Genomic DNA, 15,588 nt, shown 5'->3' with positions numbered 1-15,588 from the left:
TAAAGTCACATAGACATATAATCATAATTGATTATAAAAGAAAAAAGATAACTAATCATTATTGTTTTTCAAATTATAATTTATTAAAAAAATGTTTTAACTCATTATATATAATTTTTAATACCAATAAAAATGAACAAACACTAATAATAATTAAATTAAAATTTTATTCTAAAAATAAATTTATAATTAATTTAATAGAAGTATATTAATACCATTTTTAGGCCTTTTTTATCTTAAAAATAATTCCATAATTAATTTAATAATACTAAAATAAAATTTGAGTTTTTTTTTTCTTAAACAATTTGGTTAAATTACCCTTTTAGTCCCTCTATTTGTCTAAAATTTCAGTTTGGTCCTCAAATTTTTTGTTGTCTCAATTTGGTTCTCATTTTCTTAAAAATGACTCAATTTGGTCATCACCGTTAATTTTGACAAAGACTGTGTTAAAGTCAATACCACATGTTTTTTTTGAATTTTTTTAATATTTTTTGATTTTTTTTTTAAATTTTAAATTTTAAAATTTTATTTATTTTTGACACGTGACACAACTGTGAAGTGAGACGTGTAAAAAAGAAAAAAAAATTTAAAAATTTTTAAAAATTAAAAAAATATATTAAAAAATTAAAAAAGAATCAGAAATTGAGAAATATTAGTACTAAAAAAATTCTTTTAGTAGAAAAATATTAGTATTAAAAAGATTTTGAGTCGTTATTTTTTTAATGCTTAAAGCGAATATTTTACTTATCTATTTTATTTTTTTCGATCTTATAAGAGAAAAAAATATATTTAACCATTTATTATATCTTAGCTCTTAAATAATTTACACATGTATTTGTTGTGTTTCATGAAGATAAATTAGTAAAATATGAAATTATACAACTAATTTATCAAAATAAATAAAATCATTTAATATTTTTTTTATTTTTCTGAAAAATAATATTAAAAGAAATTAAGAGAAAATATGACATTAAACTGTATTTATGAAATATTAAATACAGTCAAACTATTAATACTTCAGTGACGGTTGTTGTTGTTTGTATATAAATATATATTTAATGCAGTATTGAAGCAATATTTAATGTCCTCAATGCAATATTTGTAAAAGTTGATACAAATTATATAAGGTGACGGATTTCATTTTTTTTTTCAAATAAATTTTCTTAATTTCTAATTAGTTTCTTTTATATATATTTTTAAATTAAAATTGATCGTGCATGAAAATCAAAAGAAGTTACTCACTTTTCGGTAAAAAAATTATTGGATTTGTTTCCATAAATGTCAAAATGGGTTTCAACTCGTGAGTCAACCTTGTTCGTCACGGGTTTGAGTTGGGTTGGGTTGAGAAAAATTTAGTTTTTTCAAAAGTGGGTTGAATTTAGTCCAGCTCACTTAACCTACGGGTTAAATGGGTTCGAGCAGGTGGGTTGATCCACTTAACCCACCAACATTTTTTTTACAATTTTTTTTTTAATTTTTTTAATAATTATTTACTATTTCTAATTATATAGGTTCATAATTTCATATTTATAAATACTAGAATGTTACTCAATAATATTTGAATACTTTGAATGTTTAATTAATTTGATTGTCAAGTTATATAGTTTGATACTTTAATCTTTAAGTATAATCTTCATAGTAAATATACAAGCAATTGTCTTATAAATATTTTTTCTAAGTTAGCATGATGAAGATATTTGTTGTTGATTTTACTGTGATTATCATCTCATGAGTTGCTAAAAAAATTATTTAAGTATTTAAATACTTCAAAATAATTAAATAAATATTTTTTTAAGTGGGTTGGTGAGCCAACCCACTTAACCCATCAACATGTGGTGGGTTGAACCGGGTTGTAAAATTTTTGGCTCATCATAAAATAAGTTGAGTTGAGTTCACTCATTTTCAACCCGACTCGTGGTGAGCCAACCCGTCTCACTTTGATATGTCTAGTCTCCAAAATATATTACACTCATCTATAATAATATATGAAAAGATATTATTTCTTATCTACATTTTATTATTCAAATTTTATCCTTAATTAATATTTTAAAAATTAAATATTTTATAAATAGTTTATTTTTAGCTTATTTTAAAAACTTCTTTTATATTTAACAATTATTTTAATTTTTTTTTACATATATTTTTTTTATATTTAACCACTATTTTAAAAATTAATAATATATTTTTTTATTAATCTTAATTTAAATTTTTATAAAAATTAAAAAATACGAAAACATAAACACGATAACACGTTTGTATTTTTGCTTGTATTGATAAGTAGACAACTCAGATAAATTGAGATAGACTGGTATTATAAAATAACTAAAATAAAAAGAAACTTAAAAATAGACTTTTGTATATAATATTATTTCAAGAATGAAAATAACAATAATGATTTAAATAATTAATATTCATACATTAAATTTGAATTATTAATTATAATAGACAAACTTTAAAGTAATAATTATTTTAATTTATATATAATTTTGATATATATATATATATATATATATATATATATATATATATATATATATATAAATTTAAAAAATGAAAAAAATGATATTTTGGTCTGCAACCCATCCATTGATATGACAGGTGATTTTAGACGATTTTAATACAAAGGATCAACCCGGCTAATTTTTGACAAATTAATAACAAGGGCAAGTTTTATCACCTATAAATATTTCTTAAAATTATATATTTTTGAAATATATTTAAGTATTTCATTACAGTTTTGTATAATAAAATATTAGACTATATTTAATAACTTTGACCTGAAATTCAATAAAGTTTTTAAAATATGGTGACATTAACTATATGTATTAAATATTTATTTATATACATTAAATATTGTATTTCATTCACAAATGCTATTTAATATAAAATTCATATAAATTAATATATTTATGTGCATATTAAATGATGCATTTATTACATTAATATATTTATTAGACTTCTTATATGTAATATACATTTAATAATGTATTTAATGTAATATATTATAAAATGCAATGTATTTATTACAAAATATAATACGTAAACTTACTTCAAGGATATAATTTAAAGAAATTTACTCTTCGTTTTCTTTTTAATTCGTTTGTTAAGTTATATATAAAAGTAGAGAAGGCTAATTAGTGTCTAAACACATTGTTTAAAATGTAATTAATAAATATTAAATTTAAAAAAAAATTATAATTAATTACAATATTAAATGAATTATGACTTTAATAATTATTAGCGTAATTTTCAATTATTTAAAAATGTCTATAGTAATACATATTTAGTTGATAATTTTTTGATACACATAAAAATGTAAAAATATAATTGAACAATAAAATAATAATATTTTAATGTTACTGAAATCTAAAATATAATTAAACGTACAATAAATTTAATTAATAGAAAATAAAATATAGTTTGTTTTTTAATACAGATAATATTATGTTAATTATTTTTTAGTTTCTTTATTAAGAACAAATAATATTTTATTTTCTATTAATTATTTTATTTTATGTTTAATTATATTTCAATTTTTAGCAATATTAAAATATAATTATTTTTTTAATTTTTGTTGGGATTAAATATATTTTTGTATCCTTAACGTTTATGAATTTTAGAATTAGTCCATTTCAAAACTTTGGACCAATTTAGTCTTCATTTTTTGAAATACGTAGATTTAGTTTTTTTAATCAAATTTTGTTAGGTTTAATTGATGTTTCGTACGCATCCTAGGATTGTATTTGAGTAATTTATACGGTTTGAAACATTTTTGCTTTAATGTTAAGTCAAATACTATTATGAAACGTGCGCTTGAAATGTCAAATAAACTTAACAAAGTTTGATTAAAATGACTAAATTCACATATTTTGAAAGATGAAAAATTAAATTGGTTCAAACTTTCGAAATGGACTAATTCCAAAATTTATTGAAAGTTAAGAAACCAAAAACATATTTAATCCTTGTATGTAACAACTAAATTATCAATTACATCTATATAATATCTATGTGCAATTTTGTACCATAAATAAGTAAAATTGCATTAATAATTATTAAGGTCGGAATTTATTTAATATCATAGTTAATTACTTACACAATTCAATGTTCATTAATTATACCTTAAACGATGCCCGACACCAATTAGCATGATTCATAAAAAAAATTACCGATCTTAATCACTAATTTTAGGGAACCAAAATAATATGTTCAAAATTTATAATTTTATTATTGTCATTAATACAACAAAAAATGAATACATAATTTAATATAATTATAATTATAAAAGAAAAAAATAATATATATATATATATATAATAAATTGTTCTTTCAAATTATTGAATACATAGTTTTATCATTGTTAGTAATATAAAAAAAATAATACATAATTCAATATAATTATAACTATAAAAAAACATATATCAAATAAACTATTCTTTCAAATTATTAAAGTCACCAATATTTAAATCAAAACTAAAATTTGTAGTTATATCTTTTCTAATGTAAACAATTAAATTAGGTGCAAGAAATTTATCTTTCATTTTATTTTACAATCTTGTTTTAATAATTATTATTACACAAAAAATAAAAATCCTTCTTTTCAAGTAGGATGTACACTATATGATAAGATTGATATGGTTCAAAGAGGGTAGAAAAAATTTTCAAATTTAAATAACTAAGAGCATTAAAAGTAATATAATGAAGTTGAATTTTTAATTTAATTTTCTATTGAGTATGACATTAACAACTTAAACTTATTAATTAGTAGTTATAATGCATTAATACAATACGTGTATCGGATATGACACGTATCTGATACGTCGATACGTTTATTTTAAAAATAATAGGATATGGTACATGATATATGCATCTTGAAAAATGTATAATAATTCTTAAAAAACATGATAAATATATGGTTGTTATTGTGTAAATCCAAATTAAAATCATATATATTAAAATTGTCAATACAAAAAGTTATAAATTATTCTCATCATAAAAGTACTACTACTTTATAAATTCGATATTTCATTGATAAGTATCGATAAAGTATCTTAAAGTATCATATACATATATGAGATATGTATCGAGCATGACTAAATGATCCAAATTGAAATATTCATGCATCATAAATTAATATTAATTGAGCAAGTAAAAAGGTGACGATAAATATTATTATCTTTCTTAATGTTTTTAAATTCAATAGTTATTTAAATTTCATCTCTTACGAAATCAAATATTTGAAGACTCGTACTTTAAAATAATGAGAATATATAATATAATTTAAGAAACAATGTGGGAAAAAGATTTGGAGTGGGGCAAGGCCCCCACAGACCAACCGAAGTCTAAAAAAAAATTGTTAAATATATTTTTTGTTTCTAATTTCGGATGTAATTGTCCGAAACTTTTAATACATTTTGGTTCTCAAACTTTAAAAATGAATGAATATAATATTCTTAATCCATTAGTGTTAATTTCCTTTACATACTAAATAAGGTGTTCTAGATTGACATTTGAGCTAAAATATATCAAACTGTGTAAACAACTTCAACGTCAACCAATCCCAGACGTCATTTGACATATAACATAAAAAATTAACGTAATTAAGTTAAAAAGACTATATTCATTTATTTATAAAATTTGAAGAATAAATTATATTCAAGTTTGAAACATGGATTAATTTTAATTTCAAATTATTAAAATTTAGTAACTAAAATCAAAGTTAACTCTAAAAATATTATGTTTATAGAGATCAGTTTTTCTTTCTTAGTTGTTTTAGAATTTACCAAAATATGTTACTCTGTAGTTATAAATGAAATGCTATACGTTGTTCTATCCGAAAACTGAAATAAATCAAAATTATAATTAAAAATTTAAAACAAAATTTGAATTACGTAAAAGAGAAATATTTTCAACAGAAAAAAATAAACATTAAATGATATTTAAATTCAAAATTATCATTAAAAATCATAAAGCTATTTATTTACTTGTATTCTTTTATTTTAATGGTGAATCTATCGTACTACAAGAAAATGCTTCATTAATAATAAATTTGAGTGACCAATTTAGATACTAATTTAAAATATAAAAAAAATTATTAATTACTAAAATTATTATTATAAATAAAAATTATAATTGATTGTTAAATTGGTCTCTAATTAGTTATAGACTAATTTAGAAACAATTTCTTTATAGCAAAAACCTTGGTAGTTAATGTTTAGTGACCAATTTTCTTTGGTAACTAAAACTTTGATAGCTAAATTTTAGAAATCAATTTAGAGATCAATTATAATTTTTTATTCATAATACTGATTATTTTATTAACTAATAATTTTTTTTTATAAATTGGTCACTATAATTACTAATAATGTTATATCCATAAATTGCTTGTTAATAAGACATTTTCTTCTAGTTCCATTTTCCTTGCAATTTTTTTTTTTAATTAGTTAATACATATTTGCCTCATTTACTTTGGTGACACGGTTAGTGACTTTTTAATTAGACTAATTAAATCATATGTAAACTTCTCTGTATTACATTGAAAATCACTCCTTCAGAGTTGAAGTATAATTAAAATTAATCAACTTTTATATTAATTAAAAAAATTAATTAATATCACTTAATTATAATATCATTTAGTTTTTTCCTTTCTTAAAGCATCCTTGATTAGAACTTAACATGAAGTATAACAAGAAGTCATTTGTAACATAATCTGAATTATTTGGAAAATACCTAACATTTATATTTATATTTGATTTTGAATTTAAAATATTTTTACAATTAAAAGCCACTGGAGTACTGTAAATATACATTTTAGTATATATGTTTGTCCTTTTATATATTATGACATCTTACACTACTAAAAATTTTCATATTACATGAGATTTTTCTTGCAAATTCGTTAAAAAATTTGCAACAAAAGACTTTTTTCTGCTTTTTTTTTCTAAGAATTTTAATTGGCAGGTAATTCCTTCGTGAGTAATTATTTCCAACAAAATTATAAAATTCGTAAGTATTTCTTACAAAATTTATTGTGAAAAGTGTTTTATACAAAATATTTTGCAAACAAATTGGCAGCAATTTCTTGCAATTTTTTTTGAAGAAACTCCTACCAATATTTTTGCAAAATATTTTGTATAAAACACTTTTCACAAAAAAATTGTAAAAAATACTTGCGAAATTTATAATTTTGTTAAAAATAATTATCCACGAAGAATGTATCTGTCAATTAAAATTCTTAGAAAAAAAGACAAGAAAAAAACTTTTTTTGCAAATTTTTTTTAACAAATTTGTAAAAAAAATCTCATATAATATAAAAAATTGTCGTAATTTGTCTTATGCGAAAAGTAAATTTATTGAATGTGGCCAGCAATGAATGTTAATTATATAGTTTAATAAATAATACAATTATATCATAAAAATAGTAGTATAAATATGGCTAACATGAAGCTCATCAAGTGTGATATACCAAGCTTTCTGAAGGTGCTTGTGTTGAGATAATGGAAGAAGTCTCAAACTTCTTTAGCTTCCTAGTGAATAACCCGGAAGCTCCACTTCCTTATCCATGGGAAAGAGTTTTAGATCTGGAGGTAACTTTATCAATGATCTTGGAGTCCAGATCTTTTGATACCGTCCTTCTGCTAAATCTTCAAAATATATTGATGCACGATGTATTTAAAATAGTTTTTCATATATTTTAAAACATCGTACATCAGTATATTTTTTTAAATTCAACAGATAGACAATACTTAAAACTGAACAGAGTATCTAAATTCTTAAATTCTTATTTTTAATATATGAAAATTAATATTTTTCTTTCTTTATTAGCTAAAATATTAATGATAAATTATGTTGTTTTGATGACAGAGAAGGGTTATTTACTACAAGAACAGTGTGAGTGAAGACATGGTGTTTGATTCTAGGACACCTATCCATGTTGGGGGAGGGGTGTATATGGAAAACTCTCCATTACCAAGTTACATGAATCATCGCCATAGAAGTGCAGTTCATGAGATGATTAGAGGGTATCAACTCTCTAACAATGTGCCAAGAGTTTTTCTCTTCAGCATCGCTCGCCAAGATTATGATAGGCCTCTTTATCACATTGTGCAAGAATCAACCATTCGATGCCCATCATGCAACACCACAATCAGGGGGCTTCCATAAGTTTCTTTTCTATGTGTTTTTTATGAGAGTTGAATAAAGTGAGCTATAGTGTGTTTTATTTTCAATGGTGGAATATGAATAAGTAATAAATTATATGTATTTCTATTAAAGATCGAGACTGGATAGTTATCTTGAATTTTAAGAAAGTCGTCAATGAACAAAATAGAAATTGAAAGCTATTATAAATGGGCAAATCATGGAAAATCAAAAAACTAAAAATCTTAATTGTTATTGAAAGATCCAACTATTCAATCAAACCATTGTTGTAAGAATTAAAATTAGCAAACGCGTATTTTAATGAGAAAAACCGTCGTTATTTATGTCAACTTTTATGACAAATTTATGATATTTGTCGGAAGTAGAGTCAGGAGAGACCTCACACACGAATAAGTTAAGACTAATATTAATTAGATTATGACAACAATTTCAATCCAAATTCTTAAAGTTAATAAGTTTACGGTTTTTTTATGATGAATTTATGATATTTGTCGGAAGTAGAGTCACGAGAGAGATCTGACACGAAAAAGTTATGAGTAATATTAATTAAATTATGACAACAATTTCAACCCAAAACCTTAACGATAATAAGTTTATGAATACTTTTTATGACAAATTTATGATATTTGTCAGGAGTAGAGTTATGATAGAGACCTGACACGAATAAGTTATGAGTAATATTAATTATATCATGACAACAATTTCAATCCAAATCCTTAAAGATAATAAGTTTACGAGTCTTTTTTATGACAAATTTATGATATTTGTCAGAAGTAGAGTCACGAGAGACCTGACATGAATAAGATACGAGTAATATTAATTAGACGATGACAACAATTTTCACCCAAATTCTTAACGATAATAAATTTACGAGTTTTTTTTTTTATGACGAATTTATGATTTTTATCGGAAGTAGAGTCACGACAAAGACCTGACATGAATAAGTTATGAGTAATATTAATTAGATCATGACAATAATTTCAATCCAAATTCTTTAAGATAATAAGTTTACAAGTCTTTTTTATGACGAATTTATGATATTTGTCAGAAGTAGAGTCATGAGAAAAACTTGACACGAATAAGTTATGAGTGATATTAATTAGATCATGACAACAATTTCAACTCAAATTGTTAAAGATAATAAGTTTATGAGTCTTTTTTATGACGAATTTATGATATTTATCGGAAATAGAGTCATGACAGAAACTTGACACAAACAAATTATGAGTAATATCAATTAGATCATGACAACAATTTCAACCCAAATTCTTAAAAATAATAAATTTATATATTTTTTTCTTATAGATTGTTTTGCTTAACTATTTTTACTTAATGTGAGACTCCAACTAATACTTAATTTTAACATATTTATGTGAAATAAATTTTCAATCAAGCAATGCGTTTTGAAAACACATTGTCAAAATATATATTTAAATCTCATATAAAAATAAATTGTAATGTTATATTATGAAATGTTTAATAAATTTTCTATATTTGATGATAGTTTATTATAACTTTTAAACAAATATTTTTTAATTATTATGTATAATATTAGTAAATATATGATGAAATTCATTATTTCTACGCATACGCTTTTCTTAAATCCACATTCTAATATTCATACCCAGATCCGACTCCGGCATCCTTAACTCTAACCCTACCCGCACAAATCCAATCACCTTAACTTCTCAATCTAATAACTCAATAAGAAAAAAAAATTAACTTTCACTTTTCCAATTTTTTTCTTTCTTTGTTGTTTCAATCATGCTTCACCTGTGCCTTTACAAAAATCGAAATGAATTAAAAATGAATTATAATTTTTTATTTATAATAATGATTATTTTATAAATAATACTTTTTTATTTATAAATTATTATTTAAATTAGATAGACTTACAACTTTTGATCACTATAATAATTAATAATTTTGTATCACTAAAATTAATTATTAATAGAACTTTTTCTTATCATGAGCAGACATCTTAAAAGAAGATAAGAAGCCAAGTTTCTATACTTGAAATTTGAGTAGAGTATGAATTAGGTGAATTATTTGTTATTAATAGGAGGATAAAAATACATTGAATAGTTTCAATTGTATCTGTGATGTATATCTTGACATGATGTTTGAGATGAATAAAAACATTAGTTTTTGTTTATCTTTATAACACATGAGAGTGTTTTGAAAAATTATCATGTCACATACTGAGTAAATATGATAAATAAACAAAAACAAAAAATCTAAACTAAATAATATATAATCGAAAACTTAAAAATTTGAAGTATCACTCATTGAAACTAGTTGAATTCATTTCTTCATTTGTTATTGTTTGATTCATTTTACGTACAACAGTTTGATGAATGAAAGAGGTTTAGGTATTTTAAATGGTTTTCAAAATTAGGTTTAGGTATTTACCTTAGCACCTAACTCTATCAATAACCACAGCAACCCAACACAAATTACCCTCATACCCTTCCATTATTAGGACAAAAAAAAGGTAGTGGATGAAATTTTGATGAATTGGATGTAGTAACTCAAAATAATAAAGACCTTAAACCATTCCCAGGAGAAACAAAACTATTGTTATGAATTTAAATCTAAGTTCATTGAGAAGCACAACACAAAATTATCAACACCTATAATCCTTGGTTCACTACAAATAGATATATTCCTCCTCCCAACCCTTTACTTATGTTTGTCACCATTCATTGGTGTTCAATAAGAAACTAATGTCCAAGTACAAGCAAGAAGAACCAATAATACTTGACACAAAAATAAATAACTAATACGCACAATAAAAAATAACCATAGAGAAGGAACAACAAAGAAAAAAAAAAGTCCTAAGTTTCTTCGAACTTCAAAAGAATAAATCAACATTGAGTAACAGAAGTAGGGTTAACAAAAGAAAATATAAAGCATCAAGAGAACCAATTTCAAGATGAAAAACAAGAGGATACCCATGTTCTATATCTCATACAACACAATGTTCAAAGTTTTTTGAGAACTTCTCTCCATAAAATAGCATGTGTTGTTGATTAAATGTATTTGAAATGTTTTTGATGATGTCCATAATAGCATGACAATGGTTAACATGACATAGCATGACAATGGTTAACATGACATGTGTATAAAATCCTGAATCTGTTAATCTACTGCCTCGATAGTCGACTAGCCAACTAATGTAGTCGACTATGTGTGTAAAATCCTGAATCTGTTAATCTGTTGCCCCGATAATCGACTAGCCAACTAATGTAGTCGACTAGGCTCGTGCTGACAGCAACTGGTTTTATAAAATGGACTCTGCACCTGCTGTTAAAATAAGTTGTGCAATCAAAAGAAAGAAAGAAAAGTGTGGAACAGGTTCTTGGAGCTATCTTGAAAGATCTTCTTGAGAATTCATCAAGACACATCAAATTTGGCTTGGCAAGAAGAAGAAAATTCAGATTTGGAAAAGGTGTACTTAATCTAATCTTTGGGCTGTGTTCTTGTGTTCTAAATATAGTTTGAAACTCTCTGATTTACTATTTTCTGGTTAAGGCAAGTGTGTGTGATAGCCTTGCTGTTTTTGGTTGTTAAAGCAAGTGTGTGTGATAGCCTTGCTGTTGTGTGGTTGTGCAAGTGTGTGGATGCCTTGCATTTGTGTTCCTTATCTTAGAATTTAGATTTATCAATTGTATTTGTAAATCTTGAAATTCTTGTAATATAGTGAATATATCTAGCTGTAGTTTGCTAGATGAACTGGATGTAGATTCGTAAGAATCGAACCAGTATAAATTTCTGTGTGCTTTATCTCTTTCCCTCTATATTTTGTTATAGTACAAATGCTCCGTACATCAAGCATCACACTATACCATTTCAATTGATTCAAAAGCAAAGGTTATTATCAAAACAATTTCAAATTCCTAAAACTGGGCAAGATTTGTTAAAACCAATTCACCCCCCCTCTTGGTTGTGAAATATTGCTGCATCAATTCTAACAGCATGTACATGGACTATAAATGGTATGTAAAGGACTAAAATGAATTATTTTTAAATATAAGGACTAATCAAGCATGGACAGCTATAGGAATTAAATGAGTAATTAAACCTTACTTTTTTTTCTCTGACAATATTGACCTGCAGAAACGCATACATGCTAAGAGTTTGAATGATAATCAATTGATAAACTTGGTTTATCCTCTTCAACGTTGGGGAGCAACACAAACATCTAACTATGAGAGTGCTCAAGTTGCATAGACTGTATCTAAGAGACAAACATGTGCACAATAGCAACTGCAGAAAGAAAAAGAAAGATGGATACACCTAGTGTTTGTTTCTCTCCTTAAACATATATGAGAACTTAGCAAATTTAATTGAAAGCACAAATATTTCCTAGTAAAAGTTTTCATAACTTAAATGTGTTTCTGGAATTGCAAACCTCGTAACCTGACGATGAGAGAGCAATGACCAATTTTAGATTAGTCACATGCTGCAGAAGATGGTATATACTGCAAGATTGAAACTGAAAATTATTACGAATAGAAGTATTAAAAAAGACAAACCATTTTTTAAGACTAACTCTTGTTGACTTATTCACATTGCCATCCTCAAATGACACCCTCGCAATTACTGCCGATTCCATATTGCAGCCACCATCATCAATGTTCACTTTAGACCAATCATGGCATGACATGAATATTTATCTTAGCAGTGATTATGGTAAAAAATAGCATCACCACTTCTGTTGATAGAGGCTACATAACTGAGAATAGCACAGCCCAGATTGGAGATAGCTTGGCTTACATCACAAAGTAACTCAGAATATATCTGGAATTTACAAATTATAATAGATACACCGTAATATTTACCCTATCTTTCTGATAAAAAGTAACCTTGGCTCCCTTTTCTAAAGACAATTGTAAGGACTCGTAAAATGACTTGTTGTAAATGATAAAAGCATAATAGATATTTGCATACAAAATCAATATCTAACTTACAAAATTTAGAAAGTGGCAAAAGCATGCTGCGAAACAGGATATTTTAAGTTGAATCACATGTAAAAAGATTAATCAATCCATACAGCATAAAGAAAACTGACAATTTCGGTGGCTCTGAAGCTAGATTCCTGCACATATGATGCTACAGTATGGAGGAAAAGACAAAAAAGGAAACAAATTTAGAATCTCGTCTTGAGGAAGGCTACACTCTCCTATGTAACAGGCATCTTGATTCTATCACCCATGTCATTTGGGCTCTTTTGGAAAATGCATCTTGATAAGGGCAGGAAGTTCTACTAACTCAACCTGAGGTTTCCCCAACAAAATACTTTTTAACTTATCATCACAGTTGATCACATTCTTGTTGTTTGGATCCTGCTCAATTAAAGAAGCAACTCATCTTAATCAATCCATGGGAGCTGCATATCAATATATCAAAATAAATACCCCAACCCATAAAACACGAGAGCCATCTTGACAACTAGATACCTCCATTTTACAAATTTATAACTTACACTTACATAAACTCACAAATTTAGTAATTGTAAAAGATTATGTAACAGTTGAAAAATGTCAGAAAGAGATCTCTATTTTGGATTAATATGTAGATAGTGTGCATAGCACAGCTCAAACAAGATACGCAGCACAAACTAGAGATTTCTTGTCTTGCCTCGATCAATGTATACAAAGTGCCCAAAAGTTTTGCTAAGTACTACTGTACTATTAAAGCTGCAAGGAGGCATATCTTAGCCAAATATAGAGCTGTGATTGGATTTGTGTAAAACAATGAAATAGAGTAAAAATGAACAAAATACTATTATGTTCCATTCTTTGCATTGTTTATAATAGGATGAAATGAAATGAAACATAACAGAATGTATTCCATTCAATCAAATACTCATTTCTTTTTTCCGTTCCAATTTGGGGCGATAAAATCACACCCCTTTTTTCCTATTCCGTTATAAAATTACCCAATGGAATAGTAATTTTATTCAAATCCATTTCATTCCCAATACATATCCAAAAATGGGCTAGGTGTATCAATATTGAATTACTCAACTACCTTATAGAGGTCCATTCCAACCATTCACAGTTTTTATTTCTTCCTACCTCTTTTAATCACTGCCTCTCCAAAAGAGAAGGCAGTGTTTATTTCAAAAACAAAACCCCTTGAATTGTTTAACAAAACGCTTAGCTCAAAAGCCGTATCTTGAACTCTAACTCTTCAACAATAATCCATTAACAAACAATTCACATAATTCTGTCATCACAAGTAACCTTAAGATAAATTTTAAAAAACTTCAAAAGCGAATCAAATCCACCTAACAACAAGATAGAATTGAACTTAACATCAACAAAAACATCACACTTTTAAAAGAAAAGAGGGGGAACCTGCAGATTTTGGGCTTTGATGTAGGACCAAACGCACATGAAACAGCCCAAACGGGAAATCTGAGACTGGCCCACGAATTCTCTGAGCGTGGATGGAAGATTGACGAGGTCAATCAAGTTGGCAAGCTTCTTAGGGTTGTCAGTGATGGCTTTCTTCATGCGCTGAGGGAGCATTTTTGCTTTGAACCCCTGAAATTCAACGCCTAAAAGGAGTTGGGCACCGATAAAAAACGAAGCTTGACGAAGAAATAGGTTGGAGTTTGAAGGATGCTACGAAATGAATGACAATGGAGGAGAAGAAAGAGGTTTGCAAGGCATTGCCACGGCAAAACCTTTATTCCCACGAGGTTTAAGGTGTTTTAAAAATTTTTAAGTTAGGTTTAGCAATTGATTTAATTCTATAAATGTAACAGATAATTCCTGATCTGACCATTAACTTTTTAAAGTATTTTTAGTGTAGTTTTTCTATTAAAGTGGCATATTAAAAATCTTATTTTGGTAATTATACGATTAAGATCCCATTCAATTTCAAATAAATAGAAAACAATTAAATATATAATTTAAATTTTTTTAAATAATTTTGAATTTTTGTTTTGTTAACTCGGTTGGTTCTAAGCATCCAAACCTTACCCATACAGTTTTAGTATTCATATTTAAATATGTCTTGTAATATAGAACAGAAGCATCGCAATGAGTATATAAATATTTTAAATAATATATTTCATTTTTCTTTCTTTTTTTATAGTTTTAAAATTCTTCATATGCTATTCTTTCGATCTTAATCTTCTCAATCTGCGATATCTCGTTCATCATTAAGTTGTCATTAAATTAAAACATCAAAATTATAAGTGTGGTCTTGTTTTAAAAATTTGAAAAACTTTCTTTCAGGGGTGTGATAATATTATTCCTCTGTGTTTGGGTAAAGGATTTTAAATATTCTAGAAATTGAAATATATAATATTGAAACTACTAATGATTGAATTCTCTTCATTTCTTAAACAATTTATTTGGATGAAGTAATTGACATATCTTATATTTCAATTTTTTTTTTTTGAATAAAGAAATT

At 25.4% G+C, this 15,588-nt stretch overlaps 2 protein-coding genes across 2 annotated transcripts; one reads left to right on the top strand and one right to left on the bottom strand.

Moving 5' to 3' along the window:
* The first annotated feature begins 7,466 nt into the window (after positions 1 to 7,466).
* On the top strand, positions 7,467 to 8,270 carry LOC114186563 (uncharacterized). Its single transcript, XM_028074502.2, has 2 exons — positions 7,467 to 7,583; positions 7,861 to 8,270. Exons 1-2 carry the CDS (start codon positions 7,494 to 7,496, stop codon positions 8,158 to 8,160), a joined length of 390 nt encoding a protein of 129 aa, XP_027930303.1. The 5' UTR covers positions 7,467 to 7,493; the 3' UTR covers positions 8,161 to 8,270.
* A 4,899-nt stretch (positions 8,271 to 13,169) lies between these two features.
* Positions 13,170 to 14,972, bottom strand: LOC114187016 (SWIB/MDM2 domain superfamily protein). The gene is made up of 2 exons (XM_028075116.2): positions 14,523 to 14,972; positions 13,170 to 13,505 (listed from the first exon to the last, which is right to left on the bottom strand). The coding sequence occupies exons 1-2, from the start codon at positions 14,694 to 14,696 to the stop codon at positions 13,377 to 13,379; spliced, it is 303 nt and encodes a 100-aa protein (XP_027930917.1). The 5' UTR covers positions 14,697 to 14,972; the 3' UTR covers positions 13,170 to 13,376.
* Between the last annotated feature and the right edge of the window lie 616 nt (positions 14,973 to 15,588).

The sequence above is a fragment of the Vigna unguiculata genome, chromosome 6, assembly GCF_037176805.1.
Source record: "Vigna unguiculata cultivar grain cowpea cultivar isolate G323 ecotype 2 chromosome 6, ASM3717680v1, whole genome shotgun sequence".
Classification (NCBI taxonomy): domain Eukaryota; kingdom Viridiplantae; phylum Streptophyta; class Magnoliopsida; order Fabales; family Fabaceae; genus Vigna; species Vigna unguiculata.
The sequence above is the reverse complement of the archived record's forward strand: the minus strand, read 5'-3'. Positions and strand labels throughout refer to the sequence as shown.